The following is a 17187-nucleotide window of genomic DNA, read 5'->3' as shown; positions in this document are numbered from 1 at the left end:
CAAATATGAAACAAGAAAAGCAAATATGCTTGTGCCTGGAGAGCTTGGAAAAGTGATAATATTAAATGTGGAGAACTAATCATGGCAAATGAACACAATCCTCAATTTTTTCTCAAGTCGCAGTCTTCCTCGGGACTAGGAATGACTTTACATTAATGAATTTTTGTAGTTAGAAGTGAGGCTGCTTGGAAAAAATTAGAAGGAGAAAGCTGAGTAATGTTTAATGAGGCAACAATTCATTGCCCAGGGAAGTGCTGCAAGTTGCAGCACATAAATCGTAATAGTCTTGCGTCCTAATTTTTGTGAGAGCTTGCAAGGTCACGTATAATGAAACGTAGTTTGAGGAACCCTGCAGGCACTCAGAGTAACCTTGCAGAAGCAGCAGCAGTGGCAGTAAACTTGCCACGTTAGAGCTGCCTCTTCCTCTTGTGGAAATGCAGGCTTATGCCTTCTGCAAATTCCTTCCCAAACAAAAGTAAATAACCTCAGCCTGGGTTCTGATGGTCAGCCTGGGAGTTTTCCAATTTCTGCAATATCACTCAGGAAAAAAGTGTGGAAGATAAGCCATACTCTAAGAACAACAGGAGTATTTTGTCTTCTGTTGTATCCAGACTGACTAAGCCCATGCAAATATATTTGAAGAAGTTCTCTCTCCCCATTTGACTGAGAGTGCCTTTTGGCTGATCATTTTTCAGTAGCAGTTAGTATAATTTTTTCTGTCTGTCCTTTAAACTCAAGATCCAGCAGGTAGGGCATTCACCAATGAAGTAGATCTTTCTCTAAGTCTATTGGACCCAGAGATTGGGTATAATCTCTTATGCGCTTGTATTATCAAATTCACTGAAGGCAACAGGATGCAGATTTTGGTCTGAGCATTTTGAACAACCATTTGAAAGCACACTGTAATAGTAAGCAGACAACAGCTACACTAACATGTTAGCACTAAAGAAGTAACACTATACTTACTGTTGGTGCGAAGAACAAACTTCAGTAAGCTTTTCCAACTCTTCACTACTCAGTTCTTTAGCTGAATTCCTCAGTGTTCTATCTGGACTAGAGACTGCTGCTTTCCATTTTCTTTCTGAATTAAATCCGAATATCCAAACTATTACAAAAGTAATATTTGCTTATCATAAAACATGCATATTAAACTAATTCACGGGAAAAAATTATCAACTACTACACTGTTACGTTCTACAATCTTGTTTCAGACTGTGTAAAAAGCATCACATTTTGCCATGCTTTATTTACATCACACCAGATTGAAACTTGAAGTAAAAATACACCCCCAAAAGCTATAGGGCTTATAGATAACAAATAAATTATTAGCACCTTTTTCACGAAACATGCACGAAGGGGTCCAAAGAAGGAATATTCTTCTCATAACAAACTAGAGAGATCTGGGTATAAATGCTATTTCTGCTGCTTTTTGGCTTTAAGCTCGCAAAACAAACTCTTGTTATTTACAAAGGCAAAACAAGTGAACTCTTCCTACTATCATATTAGTTTAGCCTGTACTTACCCCACTGCTCCTGTATGGAAGAAAGATTTGCAAGCAGTTGTTCATGATACAGTCGTTCAAGCTGAATGAACTTCATTGCCTTCTCATCTTAAAGGCTGGTTAAAGAAAAACGCACAGACGCAGACATACTTCTATTTCTTTGTTTTTGACATCATATTTGAACGGAAAATCGTAATGTATATGAAACATCATTAAGTGAGACTGAACAATAATTAGCATCCAGATCTCTGTGCAAGGGAGAAAATGAATACTGCAAATAAGAACAAAGATAAGTTCCACAAATGAAACCTCTATTCTTTTCAGCAGTTACCTCTTCACATGTCTTGTAGCCAATGGAAGATTGTCTAGAAAAGAGATGAGGCACACATTACTTTGTTGACAACTGTAAGTTAAATCAAAGCTCTTGGAAGTGAAAAGCAAAACAGTGATACAAATGCTAGTACACATCTCTCAAGAAATACAATTATGTGTCAATAAACAAAACTGACTGAAAATACAACTCCTTTTACTCATCAACTGGAGATCAGCATCAAAAAAAAACATCAACAGCTCACACTCTACAAAACACACTTCCCCTATTCAACCACTGTATTCAACGTTGTTGGACAGCTACACCACCTTCTTCGTAAAGATTCTGCTTCATTTTTGTCTCCATGAAGAACTCTTTCTCCCCATCAGGGTTATTATCATATTTGTACAACCATCAAAGTGTCTTTATAATTTGTAATAGTGGAGGGTATTTCTTGCTCCATCAAACTCAGGTTGTTTGTTATTCTGTTTGAGGCCATGTTTATCAGCTATTTCAAATTTAATTATACAGTGCAATGAGTATAGAAGTATTCTGAACAAATTTATTAATAATATAGAAAAAATAATTTCCATTATTCACTTGAATTAAAATATTGAAGTAATTATTATAAAAACATAAGAGATATTTCTAATTTTTGTTAGGCTCATGCACCAAATAAATGGCATGGTTTATAAACAACAACATTAACAGAAAGAATATTCCTTGCCCTCAAGAATTCTCTCACTGGGAACAGAAATAGAGATCAGAAAGATAGCTGTAGAGGATCACAGCAACAACCCTGAACTATTGTTAAATACGCAGTTCTACACTGGATGAATTAAAATACACATCATGGATAATTAACACAATGTAACATGATCAAGTAAGTTCTTTGTTAACCTTGGGAAACTGATGGCTGCAAGTACAGGGGGAGATTTCCTTCATAAATATGTATTATACCGTGGTGTTGAATTCCACAAGTCAGGTGTGTTTTGTACTTTAAATATATCCTTTGATCAGATATAAATATAAGGTTCCTCCATTAAAGCAATCTATGAAAGAGAAACTGTATTTCATCATAGAATCATAGAATGGCCTCAAAAGGACCTCAAACTGCATCTAGTTTCAACCCCCCTGCCATGGGCAGGGTGGCCAACCACTAGACCAGGCTGCCCAGAGCCATTTCTGTCATACTGATGGATGTTTTTTTTAAGATTTAATGTGTTTTTCCATGAACAGCCATAATGTTCCTGCAGAATTTTTCTATTCTGCTAATTTGTGCTGTACATTTTTGTGGGCTTTTTTCCTTTTTCTGATGGATGTTTTTGAAGACAATGGTGGGTAATTTCACATATTACCTTTAAAACATTGCTATAGCTGTTGCCCTGTTTTTATACCATTGCCAAACATAATTGGCAAGATTTAAGGACCTTTTTTTTACTTTGTTATTTAATCATTATAATTGCCTACATGCTCAGTATTTTTTTTACAAATTACATAACAAATAACGTGTATGTACAGACTGTGTTAAATTCACGACACACCTTAGTGAGTCATATACCCATGAATGGCCTTACAACTTTCCTCTTCTTTTTACAGCCTGAACATTTTTCTTCAAAAGCAAACAGATAAATAGCTAGACCAGATTTAAAAAATACATATATATATATTTCAAGGTTTAATATAATTATTATCTCCCAGAATTACTGAAATATCTTAATTATTACCAGTTTGACTGTTTGAACTGATTGACCAAACTTGTTCACATTATCTAGGATCATCTCCTGGACTCCCAGCAGGCAGTCACACCCGGTTTCCTGTGACAGTTTTTCAAATTACTTTGGCATGACCTTGAATACTTAGCACTTGACAAAGAACACGTTGCTGTTGTATGCGGGTTACTGATCTCCCTTAGTACAATGTGTTTGGTGTTTTTATTCTCATTTACACACTAATCATTCACAGTCTAATCAGCCACTGCGATAATCTTGTTCTTACTATGACAGTGCCCTGTTTGATACAATAAAACATAAATCTTACCTAGATTGGACATAGTTTCAGTTATTAGAACACTGAACAGAACTTTTTTTTATCCTATAAAATAGATGTCCTTTAAAAACATTTTCTTACTTCCTCATTTCTGCACAACTATAAACAATTGTATCAGCACAGTTTTTGAAAGTGGACTTATTACGTAAATTATATTGCAGCTGTCTGATTAGGGAGGAACTGCTTACATACTGTGTATTCACTCATGGGTAAATTATGGCTCTTCGCTTCTTTTTAACTCTGACCCACAACCTGTGAGTCAACGTCAAAGTATGTATTATCTGTTTTATTGTGTCAGATTATTTTAATACCACATAACAAATTTTACAGGTAAAAGGATACATTCCTCCTCTTGAAAATAGGTCTCAGCTATCTGAAAAGGAAAAAGAAAAAAAAACCAACAGGAAAATTAGCGTTCCTTCATTTTTATGAGAGTGGCAGGGATATAACTTGAACTTTTCATTATAGAAAAGTAATATGCAGTAATATGTATATTTTCAATATAGAAAAGTAATATGCAAAAGCAGATTCATATTTAATTTTGAGAGAATAGAAATATTTGGACTAAATGCACATACTCTTATTCTAAGAAAGATGCTTAAAGAGAATATCAAAGATATCACAAGTTTACCTGCACAAATGAATTTGCTCAAATATATGTTGGGTTTTGTCTTGTTACAACAACATTTATTTCAGCAATTTTTAAAAATTATTATATTAGAAAGTTATAAAACGACAGAAGTAGATGTGTTTAATGATAGATGAGTTTTATTTCTGACCATGATGTAAGATCATTGTTGAGCTCTCCTGAGCATTACAGTGCAATGTGATGAAATGGAGAAGTAGAGACTTCCTGGCTAATGAGAAAACAACAATCTCTGGATCAAAGACACTGAAAGTAACACCTACAGCAAGATCAGAGATATACCAGCAAGCTTCCGGTTTATACCCCCATTTACAACGTTTCAGATTTTAAGCATTTGAAATTCATGAGATAAACATGAGAGGAATGAATTTCTTCTTTTTTTTTTTGTTACTCCCAGTTCACCAGCAGAATCCAGACAATGCAGGAACCTTCTTCCACTTTCTTTCATGAAGCTACTCTTCTCTGTTAAAAAGATCTAAAGACTCTCTGCTTCTTATGTCATTTCCCAAAGCATAGCACCTTGGAATCTGAAGCTCTTTCAGAATAGAGCAGGTCATATAGTTCAGCCAGACAGCAGCTGTTTGATTAGAATTGTTGCTAAAACTGACATTTCTATAATTAAAACTGGGTTTGTAACAGGACAGCTCTACCAAAGAAGACCATCCCTCCCCTCTGACAAATAGTCTTAGAAATCTACAATATGAAAAACTTATTTGTGCTTGCCAGAAAAGTAGGTAGACTTTTCTTAGAAATCACAAGAATTGTGATGTGCTTTTTGGTAAATGCAATATAAAGCTCAGAAGTAAAAACGTGTTTTTCAAACATCCCAATACAGATTGCTTGATATGTCTTAGGAAGAAAGAGAATGTGTTTGGTGGACATGTTTGAATCTGGAAACCCAGACTGCGTTTTCAGTTCTGTCACAGTTTCTGTGCGACTTTGAAAAGGTTGTTTGCCTTAGGGTTTGGCTTCCTCACGTATGAAGCTGTGAACAGATTTCATCTCTATTGCGGTCAATGACACTCCTTCACGTTTGTCAAGAGTTTTGAAATTCTTGCCCTAACGGTATTGTTTTCCAAAGTAGATCTTTGTACTGACTCATAGATAAACACCAAATTTGACATGGCTGTAAGTACAACTGGTTAACCTTAATGCTAAGTTTCAAATAAACTAAGGAACAGTAAGAAATAACTTAAGTACAAATCTTAAAAAAACAACAACAAAACAAACAAAAACCAAAAAAACCCCTCCTATATTAAATGTGAAGCATCTGGAAGAAGAAGCCTCTCCTACCATCATCTCTCATCTCAGTCAAAAGAGAATAAGAATGCAGGTGCACTAACATAGTGAAAATATTTAAAATATTACAGTGGCCCAATTTTCCACAATAAGGACAACGTAACTAAGTCAAGTCAGACACTATCATGTCTCTGTGAGTCACTTCAGCCAAACAAAAAGTATTCCAGCCCACTGTTAGTCCAACACAACAGAACTATGCATTAATAGTGCACTGAGTCCTAGCCACATACTTTTCAAAGTGTGCTTTTCAAATTACACGGTATTTCTCTCGGTAGTGCAGATGTGGTGACTGTGCGAGAAAAAGTATATACTAAGGAATCTTGAATCTTAGCATTCACACATGAAGCTCAAGCTAGGAAGAAGTCTGCAATAGCAAAAATAATTCCTGGTGCAAAATGTGATTTAGACATCAGCCATCTGCATTTCTGTGTCCTAAATATTCCACTAGTGTCCTACATATCATGCAAAGCCTGTCTTTAAGAGTTTCCTTCAACAGCAGAATGTACTTCTGAGACAGCTTATAATTTAATATATATATATTTGAGTGGACATATTTGCCTTCATGCCCTGTTAAGCAGAAAAACTTGAAAATACACTGTCCAGATATGAATACTGACATATGTTGAATCAATGCATCTTTTTCCCACTGAGAAAAAGTCGCAATCACAAAGTTTTGTGCAGCAATCCAGAATCATAGGAAGTACCTGATGGAGACACAGGGGCAGTGTCTTTGAATCCATCTGCTCAACCTCTTCACGGAGCAAAGAGAAAAGGGACTGCAACGTTTGTTTTTGTTCTTTTTGGTGAGAATTTTCATTTGCTTCAACAGCACCTTCAGAATGCACAGACTCTGTATGTGTAACAAGAGTATTTTCCTCCTTGATTGCTGTGGTTCCCACAGAAGGAACTCCTTTAAAAAGAACAAGTATTCAGGTTAGGATTCAAAAAATACGCTGAGCTGCATTTTTAGGAAATTTCAATACAAAAGCTGTGAAAAAAATCTTATTATCTTAAATAACAGCCCTGCAAGTAAATAAAACATTGGTCTTGTCAAAATTAGTTGCAATCGGTTTCAATGTCTCAATGTCAGCTCACCTACCTGGAAAGACACAGTGACACACATCAGCTATTTTTGTACACTACTAACTGGGACTCAACTTTAACTTGGAATGAAAAAAGAAATCACCTAGCCTAAACTGTTTTTGAGTGATTGAAAGGAGACCAGAATCCAAACTGAAGTGTTGTGGCTCACGTTATTTTCAGCAGCTGAAGTCAATACTTAGGAGCTCAGACCCAAGACACCAAATTTCCGTTTTAAAACAGGTGAAAAGTTTTGCTCTGAATGGACTGAAAGAAGAAAAGGAAGAACAGTGAGTTCCTGAAAGGCAGGGAATGCTTTGTGTTGAGTAAGTACTCTGGTGGTGGCCACCTACTTCCAGGAAAGAGCTTTGTTGACTTGCTGAGACAAATGCCTGGAGAATGCACTGAATGGCTATGTCATGTAGGCTCTTGGCTGGTGTCTTCATGCCTGCTAAGGAGCTTGTAAAGGGAGAAGTCCAGGGAAGGAAGGGCTCCTGCTGAGAAGGTGAATTCAACCTGTTCTTTGGATGACAACACAGCGTCTCCTCACAGTGATGACAGGAACTTAAAGGATAGAAAGAAGCAGATGATGTGGGAATTCTGCTTGCACTGGCAAGGATTGTACTGCTGAGTGAAAACAAAAACATCCCTTGATAGCAAGATTGTTTGGGAGTCCAGGAGACGAGCCAGTAATGATGATCCCCTTTGGCACCAACAACAAGGAATTTAATGAACAGAATTTCTGTCTAGGCCGGAAACCAGTACTTCCCAATCCATTGCTGCCTGTCTACCACTTTTACAGAAGTGAAAAAAAGGCAGGTACACTGGTGAATGACTGGCAATGAATGTGAAGTATAATGTAAAGCGTGACAACACAAAAATATTGCAGGAAAAAAATTCAGGGCATAAATTCTGTATTTTATTTTAGAAATGCAAAGTTACCAATGCATTGGAAGAGAGGTTCTTGAAGGACTGGAAGAAAGAGTAGGACTTGATGGTCGCTTTTCAAAATGGAGAAAAGTCAGTGGTGGGTGAGATACTCATGGACCTTTTTTACTGAGTATCTTCATCTCCTTCTCCAAGTCAAAGATGGCCAATGAAATCTCAAACTGTGCAAATGACAAAGGTCTTTTGGGCAGTCAAATATTGCATGAATGGTGATGAACTTCAGAAGGACCTCAAGAACTTGAGCTGCAGTGTAGGTAAAACTCAACTATTGCCTGTTGTATGGCCTGAACCTCTGATGGATCACCTGAGGCGAGCAATGCTCAGCCACGGGAGCACAGCTGAAGGCAATTCACCTGTGCTGCCAGAAGGGGTGGAGCCTGGCTGCACCTCTCCTAGACTCCTTTAAGAGCTGGCTACCGGGGGGAAGGGTCTTTTCTGGAGATCCCTCATCTGGAGTTTTGCAGTGAGCCCAGGATGTGGGTAAGCATACTATCTATTTCTTTTTGTTACTATAACCTGCTTACCCAGACTCTCTTGTTTATTTCATGATTATAACTTCTGTACATTCATTGATTATACAGATGTATAATTCCAATTTCAAAACCAGATAATAAAACGAAGGAAAGCTCTAAGAGTCATTGGTAGCTCTGTGGAATCACTAGAATATGAGCATCATCTCCCAAAAAACTCCATATGAAGAGAAAGGATCTCTTGCAGACACATTTATACTATCATAAAGCTCTGCGAAAGTGCTTTGATTGCTAAGTTTGTTCCTTTAAGTGAACCAGTTTTACCACAAAGCTTGGCTTTATTTTTGCATAGCAGGCTACTTTGCCATTACAGAACATACTGTATTGGTAAAGAGTAGATGCCTACCCAGTCCTAAAACAATTGATTTCTCAATTCATGAACAACTTATTTTTCTCTAATAATGAAATGTATTTGATATCTTTAGAGAGGACATAATTTTACAAATTTATGAAGTTTAGATATTTGTTTAAATATCAGCATTATTTCAAATGGTGAAATTGCTGTAAGTGAGTAATGTCCATATTATGAACGAAGTATGGCGTGGCCTAAAGTGAAAGTTAGAGTTAGCCATTAAAGATTATGGTCAGCAAAGACTGACGTTGCTTTTTCCATATAGAAGTGCATCTTGTTCTTAGAAAGCAGTACACTCAGTACACTCAAGAGTCTCTGAAAGGAGCCAATTCCATTTTGGAAGAAATTGTGAAATACCTCTTCAATTTGAAGAATAAAAAAAGCAAATAATGCTATTTCTCAGAAAACACATTCTGAGTGTTGCTGCAGAAAAACTGTAACCTACTGATTAATGAAAAGCCCAACACTGTACATAACAACTGATAGCAGTAAAGTGTAATAAAGGAGTAAGCAAAGAAAAAATGAAAAGAACAACACAAGCTCCACCAACTTTCCCCCCAAAACCAGTGACAGCACCATGATTATTTTTAGTGCCAGCAAATATGTATGTGAAATTAAAGACTTCTTGAAATTAAATTAATTAGACAAAATACAAAAAGCAACTTGCACAGATAGACAAACTCAAATACACTGAGGCTTGTGCAATAAACCTGTATAAACATGGTAAGCATGTTCTTCCCAAACCACATCCATTTCTGAGAACTCATCAGCTAAAAGCAGGACACGCGGGGCCACCACATCAAGTTAACCCCTTCCCAACAATAAACCCCACTTTCTGCAATCATTTAGATTCTGTTGTTCCTGCAGCTCAAGCACTCAGCATATTCCAAATTCCTTTGTGTTCACTGCAACTGAAACCCTACAGTGATGATCCAGGTTTAAGATTTAGAGGTTAAGAGGGTAAGGCACTGAATGTCAATGGAAGGCTCCATCATTCTATTTTTGGTTACTTATAAACTCGTTATTGTAAACTATCCAGGTCAGGAGTCCTAACAATCTCTGTGGGTGGCTATTTTCGCAGGGCTTATTGCCAGACAAAATATGGGTGTAATTTAACATTGCTTTTTCATTATTAATGTATGCCTCTGCTTTTCCAATATTTACTCGTGCTTGCTATGACCAAATGCAACAAGGGACATAACTGGGTGCAAGGAACAAACCAGGAGGTGTTTTTAGATAGAATGAAGGCTATATTTAAGAAGAGATGCGTACATTTCTTTTTTTTTTTTTTCAGCACATGGTCATGAAACACAAAAAGAGGACCCAGATGTTTTAGCAAACCTACCTCAGGAGAAAAAAAGTAACTTACAAATGCACTTTAATAAGCAGTTAATAATCAGCTGTCACATCAAAACATGAAACATGCTCAATAGCAACTACCACAAAACCCCTTCAGTTTAATGTTGTTGTGGTACTTCTACTACATAGTTAGACACTGCATATTGTTCCTGCATATAGTTGAGCTGTCACTCATTTGGAATCCAATTCTGCCCTTGGATTTAAAACAATACATCAGAGTCAATCAGGTTAATTCTACCTTGCTTTATTTTAAATACAAGACAATATTTGCACCTTAGTAACAACATAACCAAGAACATTTCCTGAGGCTGCAACACTTAGTAATGTTATTTTATCATGAAGATGTTATGGGCCGAGATCACTCTTCATTTACTTATCTTCCATGTTCTTAAAAAGAGCACAAAACACCATTTTCTCTTGGAATCCAATCTTAATGTCCAAAGCACCTGTTTTTTGGTGCTCTTTTAATTGTTTCCTAAAAACAGGTATCTTATGTATATGTCTGATACTTGAAGAAGCAAAGGTGGAAGGTTTTTTCACTTTGCAAAACATATTGGGGAAAAAAAAATAGTTCACTTCAAATATTTCATTTTCAAGAGAGGAGTTTTTTTTCAGACAACAGGAGTATTTTGTAGGGGAGCAGATTATTAAAGATCTATATTATATCTATTACAGATCGATAAAGATCTAACTATATGCGAGTGAGCTCAAAATCATGTGTATCACAACAAACAAGTAAAATGACACTGCATGGCCTTTCCTACAATTTGACCACTTGATATTCACGTATTTCATTTGCAGTAACTCCAAATTTATCCCAACTATTTCACTTTTTCCCCATCATTTCTGTCCACATATCTGCATTACATTTTTTTTTTTTAAATTTCCCTGCTGTTACCAATTACTTCATCCAATCTCTTGTTTTATTTTCTTCTCTTTTTAAATATAAAATCTACACTTGAAAGATATACTCACTGATGTTCTGTATCACTTAATGAGCAATTCTCCTCACAATGACATATTTTGGTATCCTCTTATCTTTTCTAGAAAACATAATTTTTCTCTTCTAGATCTTGCCTGTATGTAAAAGACATGGAACACAAAACTTCCTTTTCATTGCTCCACATATTTTGCAACCCTCTCAGATGATCATTTTTCAGAATTAGGCCATAAAGACACAAGTCATTTGTAAAACTGTATTCTACTATTTTTATTCCCCTAACTCCCCCATCTTCTCAGCTTTTAGAAGGGAAAAAAAAAAAAAAGAAAAACTGCAAGAGTGACTAAATTGCTCCAAGTAACTCTCAAAGATACTGATGGGATGAAACACACTGAATTTAATTAGTGTATTTGCAGCACAATGTCACATAAGCTTTGTGATCTATGGCACAAACTTAATATGCGTGTTGATGCAGACAAATCCTACTCCTTTGAAAAGGAAGAAACATCTCAAAAAAGGACATGTAATAAACTTTTACATATTCCTTCCCCAGTTCAGATGCAAAATATCTAAAGGAGAAGTAACATCAAAACACTTAAGGAACTCAAAATACTTAAACAACTCATTACTTGAAATGCACATCCTAAGACTACATACCAAGCTTTAAATTCTGACAGCAACAGGTCTAGACATTATTCATACCAAGATTTAAAATCTTGACTCTGTATCCAGACACCAAAATCTTGCACTTGAGCACTTCAGCAACAACATAATGCTTGAATTTCTGGCCACTCTGATTTGGAAGTCAGCCCAATTTCCATACTGAAAGTCTGTACTTGCTCGACTCATCCTTCCGTGATGCGTTTCATTTGTTATATAGCTGATTAATTGAAATATATGCAATTAAAACATCTAGAATTTAAACTGATTTAGTAATTTTGAAGTAGAAAAAAAAAGCTAAATGAATTTTAAAAATAGTTAATATGGCACATAAAACCTATCTTTATTACTAGTTCACAGATTAAAACTATAGATTTATTTTTTTTAAGTAAACAGAACAGAAGCATATTTTTTAGAAAGTACCTTTAGTTTTTTTACTGGAGCTTCTTTTGCTTCTTGGACTTCTTTTTCCACCTGGCTGTTTTTCTGTGATAGGCTTTTCCTCCAGCTGAGGGTCCATATGGACGTTCACAGATCTCCTCTCAGTCTCACTTTCCTTACAATCTCCACCGTCAATATTCTCATTATTATTGATGCTGTCCTGCTCACCTTCATTCTGTCTTCCCATAGCAATTCTACTACTGGTCAAAACTTCATTCCCATCATTATCAAGTTGATTTTCATTTTCGTCAGCTGTAGAAACCAAATGAGAGGTCAAACATTCGACCCTATAGTCAGCAGGAAGACTGTCCTTTGAGTCTATTTGTAGATCATTTGGTGGAAATTCTCTGTCATCCATCAGAGCGTTACTTGTTGAACCACTTAATCCCCTTCCAGATATTTTTAGACCTAAAATACAAAAGCAGAAGAAGCATTTATAAATGGTACTATAATTAAGCTCATGCTTAATTCCAGTCAATAAGGAATCACATTAGCAAAGTGATATAGTTTAAAGGCATGGGGAAATTCTTTCAAACAGCAACCCATTGCCCTGCTGGAAGTTTTATAAAGCAAAACTAAATACATACAATAATGACCTATAAATTTCTATTTTCATGCAATTATTATTGGTTCAAGTTACGTGACTAATAGCATAGCTGATCTTCACAGCAGTGCACAGTGTTATAACTGAAGTAACACGAAAAACCAAAAGATAACAAAAGGCACCACCTCCACTTACATCCGTGGCCAAAATACAAACATTATTATCACGTAAGATCACAGTTTGTCTGAAATAAAAATAAGCCAGGAAGAAACAAAAGCCAAACAACTTTCATTTCTGTCACTCATGGCACCACACCAAACATGTAGATAGGTTAATTCTTTTACAAGATCTAGATGCAAATAGAACCTGTTTATTAACTCAGATTGTCAGTTTATTTTCAAGAGAACATTCAACATGTCTTCAGTATACACACAGGCAGATGGTTTGCTAATAAAAAAATAAATCCACCACCTACTCTCAACAGGGGTCAATTTTCCCTTTTAGTGAACACGCAGCTCTAATCAATGCTGCAATTAAGCACACAGTTACAAGAAAAAAAGCATAACCCTTCATGTGGTACTCACAGAGGACTTTATTCTGAGGAAACCAAATAATCCTATATGCTAGGATCCTATCCTATAAATATATTTATGTCCTATAAATATGCTTCCTTTTAGAAGCATAGAAATACTGTTGGTTTAACTTAGCAACTTGATGAAATGCAGCTCTGTTAGGTACCTCTCATTAGATTTATCTCAAGCATTTTAAACATTAAAGCAAAAAAATGGATAGCAGTCTTGTTATATGGAAGAGCTTTGACAAGGTTCATAAGGTAGCTTCCTATCCTTTCCTTCAAAGGAAAAAGCATTTTAGGAAAACTGTTTCACTGAATTCTTAGGTATTGTGATCTGGAATATACAACTGAAATAACTAAAATGCACATTTACTAAATATGCAACATATTGTTTCATTTTATTTGCTAGAAGAATTCAAATTGCATTATAAAAATGAAAAAATGCCTGGGAGAATATATAAGCATTCCTCTTTAACCTTTGTAGTAGCTTATAGGACTTGAAAAAAGAAAACATCATTCTCATCTTAGGGAAGGCAAGGAGAAGGATCCAGCTATGGGCTGCTCAACCTCACCTCGATCCTCATAAGATGATGTAGAAGGTAATCCCAGAAGTCGTTTTCAAATATGTATAGGACAAGAAGGTCATAAAGAGTACTCAGCATGGGCTTAAGATGGATAAATGGCACTTAATCAACTTAATAGTCTTTTGTAATGATGTGACCAGTTCAGTAGATAAGAACAGTGGATACCATTTGTCTTGACTCTAGAAAGGCTTCTGACACTTTCTCCCAAAACATCCCTATAGACAAAAATACAAAAAACCAGGCTACATAGACAGTGAGGTGAACTGAAAACTGGCTGAATGTCTGAGCACAGAGCACTGTGCTAAGGTGACTGAAGGTTGCAGACCAGTGACCAGTATACATCCAGGAGCTAAGAGCCAAGCCAATACTGTTTATCCCTTCATTAATGACCAAGGTGATAAGAAAGTCAATCTACACTAAGTTTGATGATGATACAGGGGGAGGTTGTGCTGCTGTTCACAAGGACCTTGACAGGCTGAAAACAAATGGGATGATGGGAACTTAATGAAGTCTTACAAAGGAAAATGCAAAGTCCTGCACGTGGGAGGAAATAACCTCATGCACTAGTACAGACTGGGGGTCACCCAGATGGAAAGTAACCTGCAAAAATGGCCTCGAGGTCCCTGCAGGCAGCAGTTGATCACCAGCTAGCAAGAAACCTTTATGGAAAAGATGCCAGCAGCATCTTGAGCTGCATTATGATAAGCAAGTCAAGGGAGGTGATCCTTCCTCTCTACTCAGCACTGGTGAGATACATCTTGCTGGGTCCAGTCCTAGGCTGTCCCTTAGCAGAAAAATATGGACATACTGAAGCAGCTCCAGGACAGGGCCAAAGAGAGGATTAAGAGTCTGGAGCATCTGTCAGAGGAGGTGAGGCTGAGAGAGCTGTAATTGTTCAGCCTGCATAGGCTCAGAGAATTTATCAACATATATAAATATAAAATGAGGAAGTAAAGGAGATGCGTCAGACTCTTCTCAGAGTCTCTTTCTCAGAGAAAGGAGTAGAGGCAATTAACACAAGCTAAATATAAGAAATGCTAAACATAAAAATTAGTTTCAGTAGTAAGGTTGATTGAACATTGGAAAGGTGTTACCCAGAACAGGTTGTGAAGTAGCCATCCTTGGAGATTTTCAAAATGCAACTGGACAGTCCTGACCAATCCACTCCTCTTTCTTCACTACATCAAGTATTCTGCCCCTCTGTGACTGCCCTCTACACTTGTCCTGACACAACTTGTTAGTATTCCTGAGTTTATTTCTAAAACACTTCCTTCTTAACACAACATACATTTTGTTGAGATAACAGCTGCCAGGAAGTGTGCTAAAATAACTTTTAGTAGTCAACCACTTATTAGCAGAAGTTTACTTCTCCTCCACTCAGGTATTCTTGGGTCACTTCATCAAATACCGTTCTACTGGTTCTACAGGAGTGGCAAGACATGGGCAGCTACTCCTGCCCTTAGATAATACTTCAACCAGCATATGCTCTGTGAAGGTTAGGAATTGGAATGACTGCGTGCCAGGTGCCCATGGTATTTTCAGAAAGAATGCTCTATGAGTTCCTTGTAAGCACACAGAGGTGGATGAGCCACCAGCAGCTGGGCAATGCAAAAGCAAAGTCAGTACAACTCATTTTCTGCTTCCAACCTGAAGAGCTTGTTAGCCACTTCCAGCCATACCTGTCCAACAAAAAAGTACTGCCTTCCTATAACACATGTGCATCTTAAAAAAAAAAAAGCAACAAAACTCAGTCTAGAAGATTAATGAATTGTACACTGAAGTGGGAAAGATGCAAGTTGTAATTTCCTTTGTCAAACTAACAAGAGAAACGGCTATCTTTAAGTACCAGAAAGACAAGGAAGGGATCTCAAGAGGAGATGCTCATCTGAAGAATGTATCTGTCCATGAGAGGGATGATCCTTATTCAAGCCCCTTTCTCTTCAAGAGTTAAACATGAAAAGAAGAGCTAAAAGGAGAACAGAACTTAACTATTCCTGTAAGAATCAGAACCAGAATATGTTTGTTATAGACACCCACACAGAAGTAACATTTATTGATGGTAATTGTTGTAAATCATTTGGGGGAAAAAAAAAAAAAAAAAAAAGCCCAAATACCACGTTAAACTTGAGAGGTCTAATTCTTACTCTTCCTAGCACATGAAACAGTAATTATTGCTGCCCCACTCAGCTCATGGATTGAATGGTACATCAAATAAAAGAAGTTAGAGTGCACTGCCCAAAGCCAATGAGGAATTAATTTTATCAGCAATAATTAAAAACCAGGATGTCCTGTGATGTTCTACCACTGTTTTTGCATCTATCAGTAGACAACTGCTCTTCCTTTCAACAGCTATCACTGGGAAAACTGAAACATTTAAACAAGGTGTTTCCTATTAGATTGCAAAATGAGGAAAAGATGCTTTTGATAAATGACATTTTATACAACGGAGGTTAACATTTTGATGGAAAATATTAAGTCATTTCCTTTTAACATGTGGCTAAAATGACAGTCCTCTAGCTGAGACACTGGACAGCCTTTGTAGCCAATGCGGGACAACTTTTTTTGGTTGATAGTCTGAAACACAATACTATTGCAAATAAAATCAGCCTTTAAAATCTACTTACTACAACTCAGAGAGAATCCAAAAAGAGCTACATCAAAGAATTTAGGTTAGTCCTGCTCTTGAACTTTTGAAGGAATTCCACTAAGTAAATCAACTTCCATTTTAGAAAGGCCATACTCTTCAGTGTTCACTCTCATGTAGTTCCTAAATTCCAACAATTTTTTTAGTTGCTCATTTCTGTGTATGTGTACCGTGACTTCCTTCCGTCAATCCTTACTAGGGGAACATTACCTTCAATACAGTTATCTGGATGAAAAAAATGAAAGATCAGAGGTAAGAGTTCTAGAGGAAAAGGGACAGCACAACATGTGTTAACAGTTATCAGCCTAGAAAGGTTGCCATAAGAACAAGCAAGCAGGCTGTCTAGAGATATGGATTTGCCATCTTCTTAAAGAAGAGATTAAGCAAGACTTCATTGTGAGGACAGGAAAAAATGAGATAGCACCTAGGATTAAGGGAATTTAATTTTCTTTATTGTTGCAAGGCTTTTGTCTCTTGCTTTCATGTACATTTATTATTATTTTTAACACAAACAGCTTAGCAAGTCCTAGAGGAAAATGAAAATCATTTGATTCTGCTAAAAAATGGTATTTTTACAGAGTTAAGGCTTTTAGCTCTTGAAAAAAATAAAAATAAATTAAAAAAAGGAAAACAGCAGAAAATGTATAGTTTCAAGAATCACAAAATGTAACCTATTTATCTCTTAAAAGAAAAATAAAAGTGATGATCTTTGTGAGAGCCAGCATG

General features: G+C 36.5%; 1 protein-coding gene and 2 long non-coding RNA genes across 7 annotated transcripts in view; 2 read left to right on the top strand and 1 right to left on the bottom strand.

The window, feature by feature from the left end:
- LOC128076128 (uncharacterized) overlaps positions 1-8073 on the top strand; it is a 49898-nt gene extending 41825 nt beyond the window's left edge. Inside the window, exon 7 of the long non-coding RNA XR_008204256.1 lies at positions 7129-8073. This is a non-coding gene — a long non-coding RNA (uncharacterized LOC128076128). The remainder of the gene's footprint in view (positions 1-7128) is intronic.
- Positions 1-17187, bottom strand: part of CNST (consortin, connexin sorting protein) — a 45842-nt gene that overhangs the window by 19989 nt on the left and 8666 nt on the right. For 2 of the 5 annotated variants that reach the window (XR_008204177.1, XM_052673181.1), the window contains exons 1-6: positions 14912-15037; positions 12098-12523; positions 6510-6715; positions 4203-4233; positions 1523-1609; positions 967-1081 (exon numbers count right to left, since the gene is read on the bottom strand). Coding sequence is in view for 4 of the 5 variants with exons in the window: in XM_052673181.1 (XP_052529141.1) it covers positions 967-1081; positions 1523-1609; positions 4203-4233; positions 6510-6715; positions 12098-12523; positions 14912-14936 (890 nt within the window). In the remaining variant the exon portion in view is untranslated. Of the gene's footprint in view, positions 1-966; positions 1082-1522; positions 1610-4202; positions 4234-6509; positions 6716-12097; positions 12524-13805; positions 14033-14911; positions 15038-17187 lie in introns of those variants that run through there. The other 3 variants (XM_052673190.1, XM_052673199.1, XM_052673206.1) reach the window with 2 other exon arrangements.
- On the top strand, positions 13627-15590 carry LOC128076147 (uncharacterized). The gene is made up of 2 exons (XR_008204266.1): positions 13627-13832; positions 15199-15590. It is a non-coding gene; the product is annotated as an uncharacterized LOC128076147 (long non-coding RNA).

This window comes from Tympanuchus pallidicinctus, unplaced genomic scaffold, assembly GCF_026119805.1.
Source record: "Tympanuchus pallidicinctus isolate F22 unplaced genomic scaffold, pur_lepc_1.0 scaffold1, whole genome shotgun sequence".
Lineage (NCBI taxonomy): Eukaryota > Metazoa > Chordata > Aves > Galliformes > Phasianidae > Tympanuchus > Tympanuchus pallidicinctus.
This window is presented reverse-complemented; position numbering and strand designations above follow the sequence as displayed.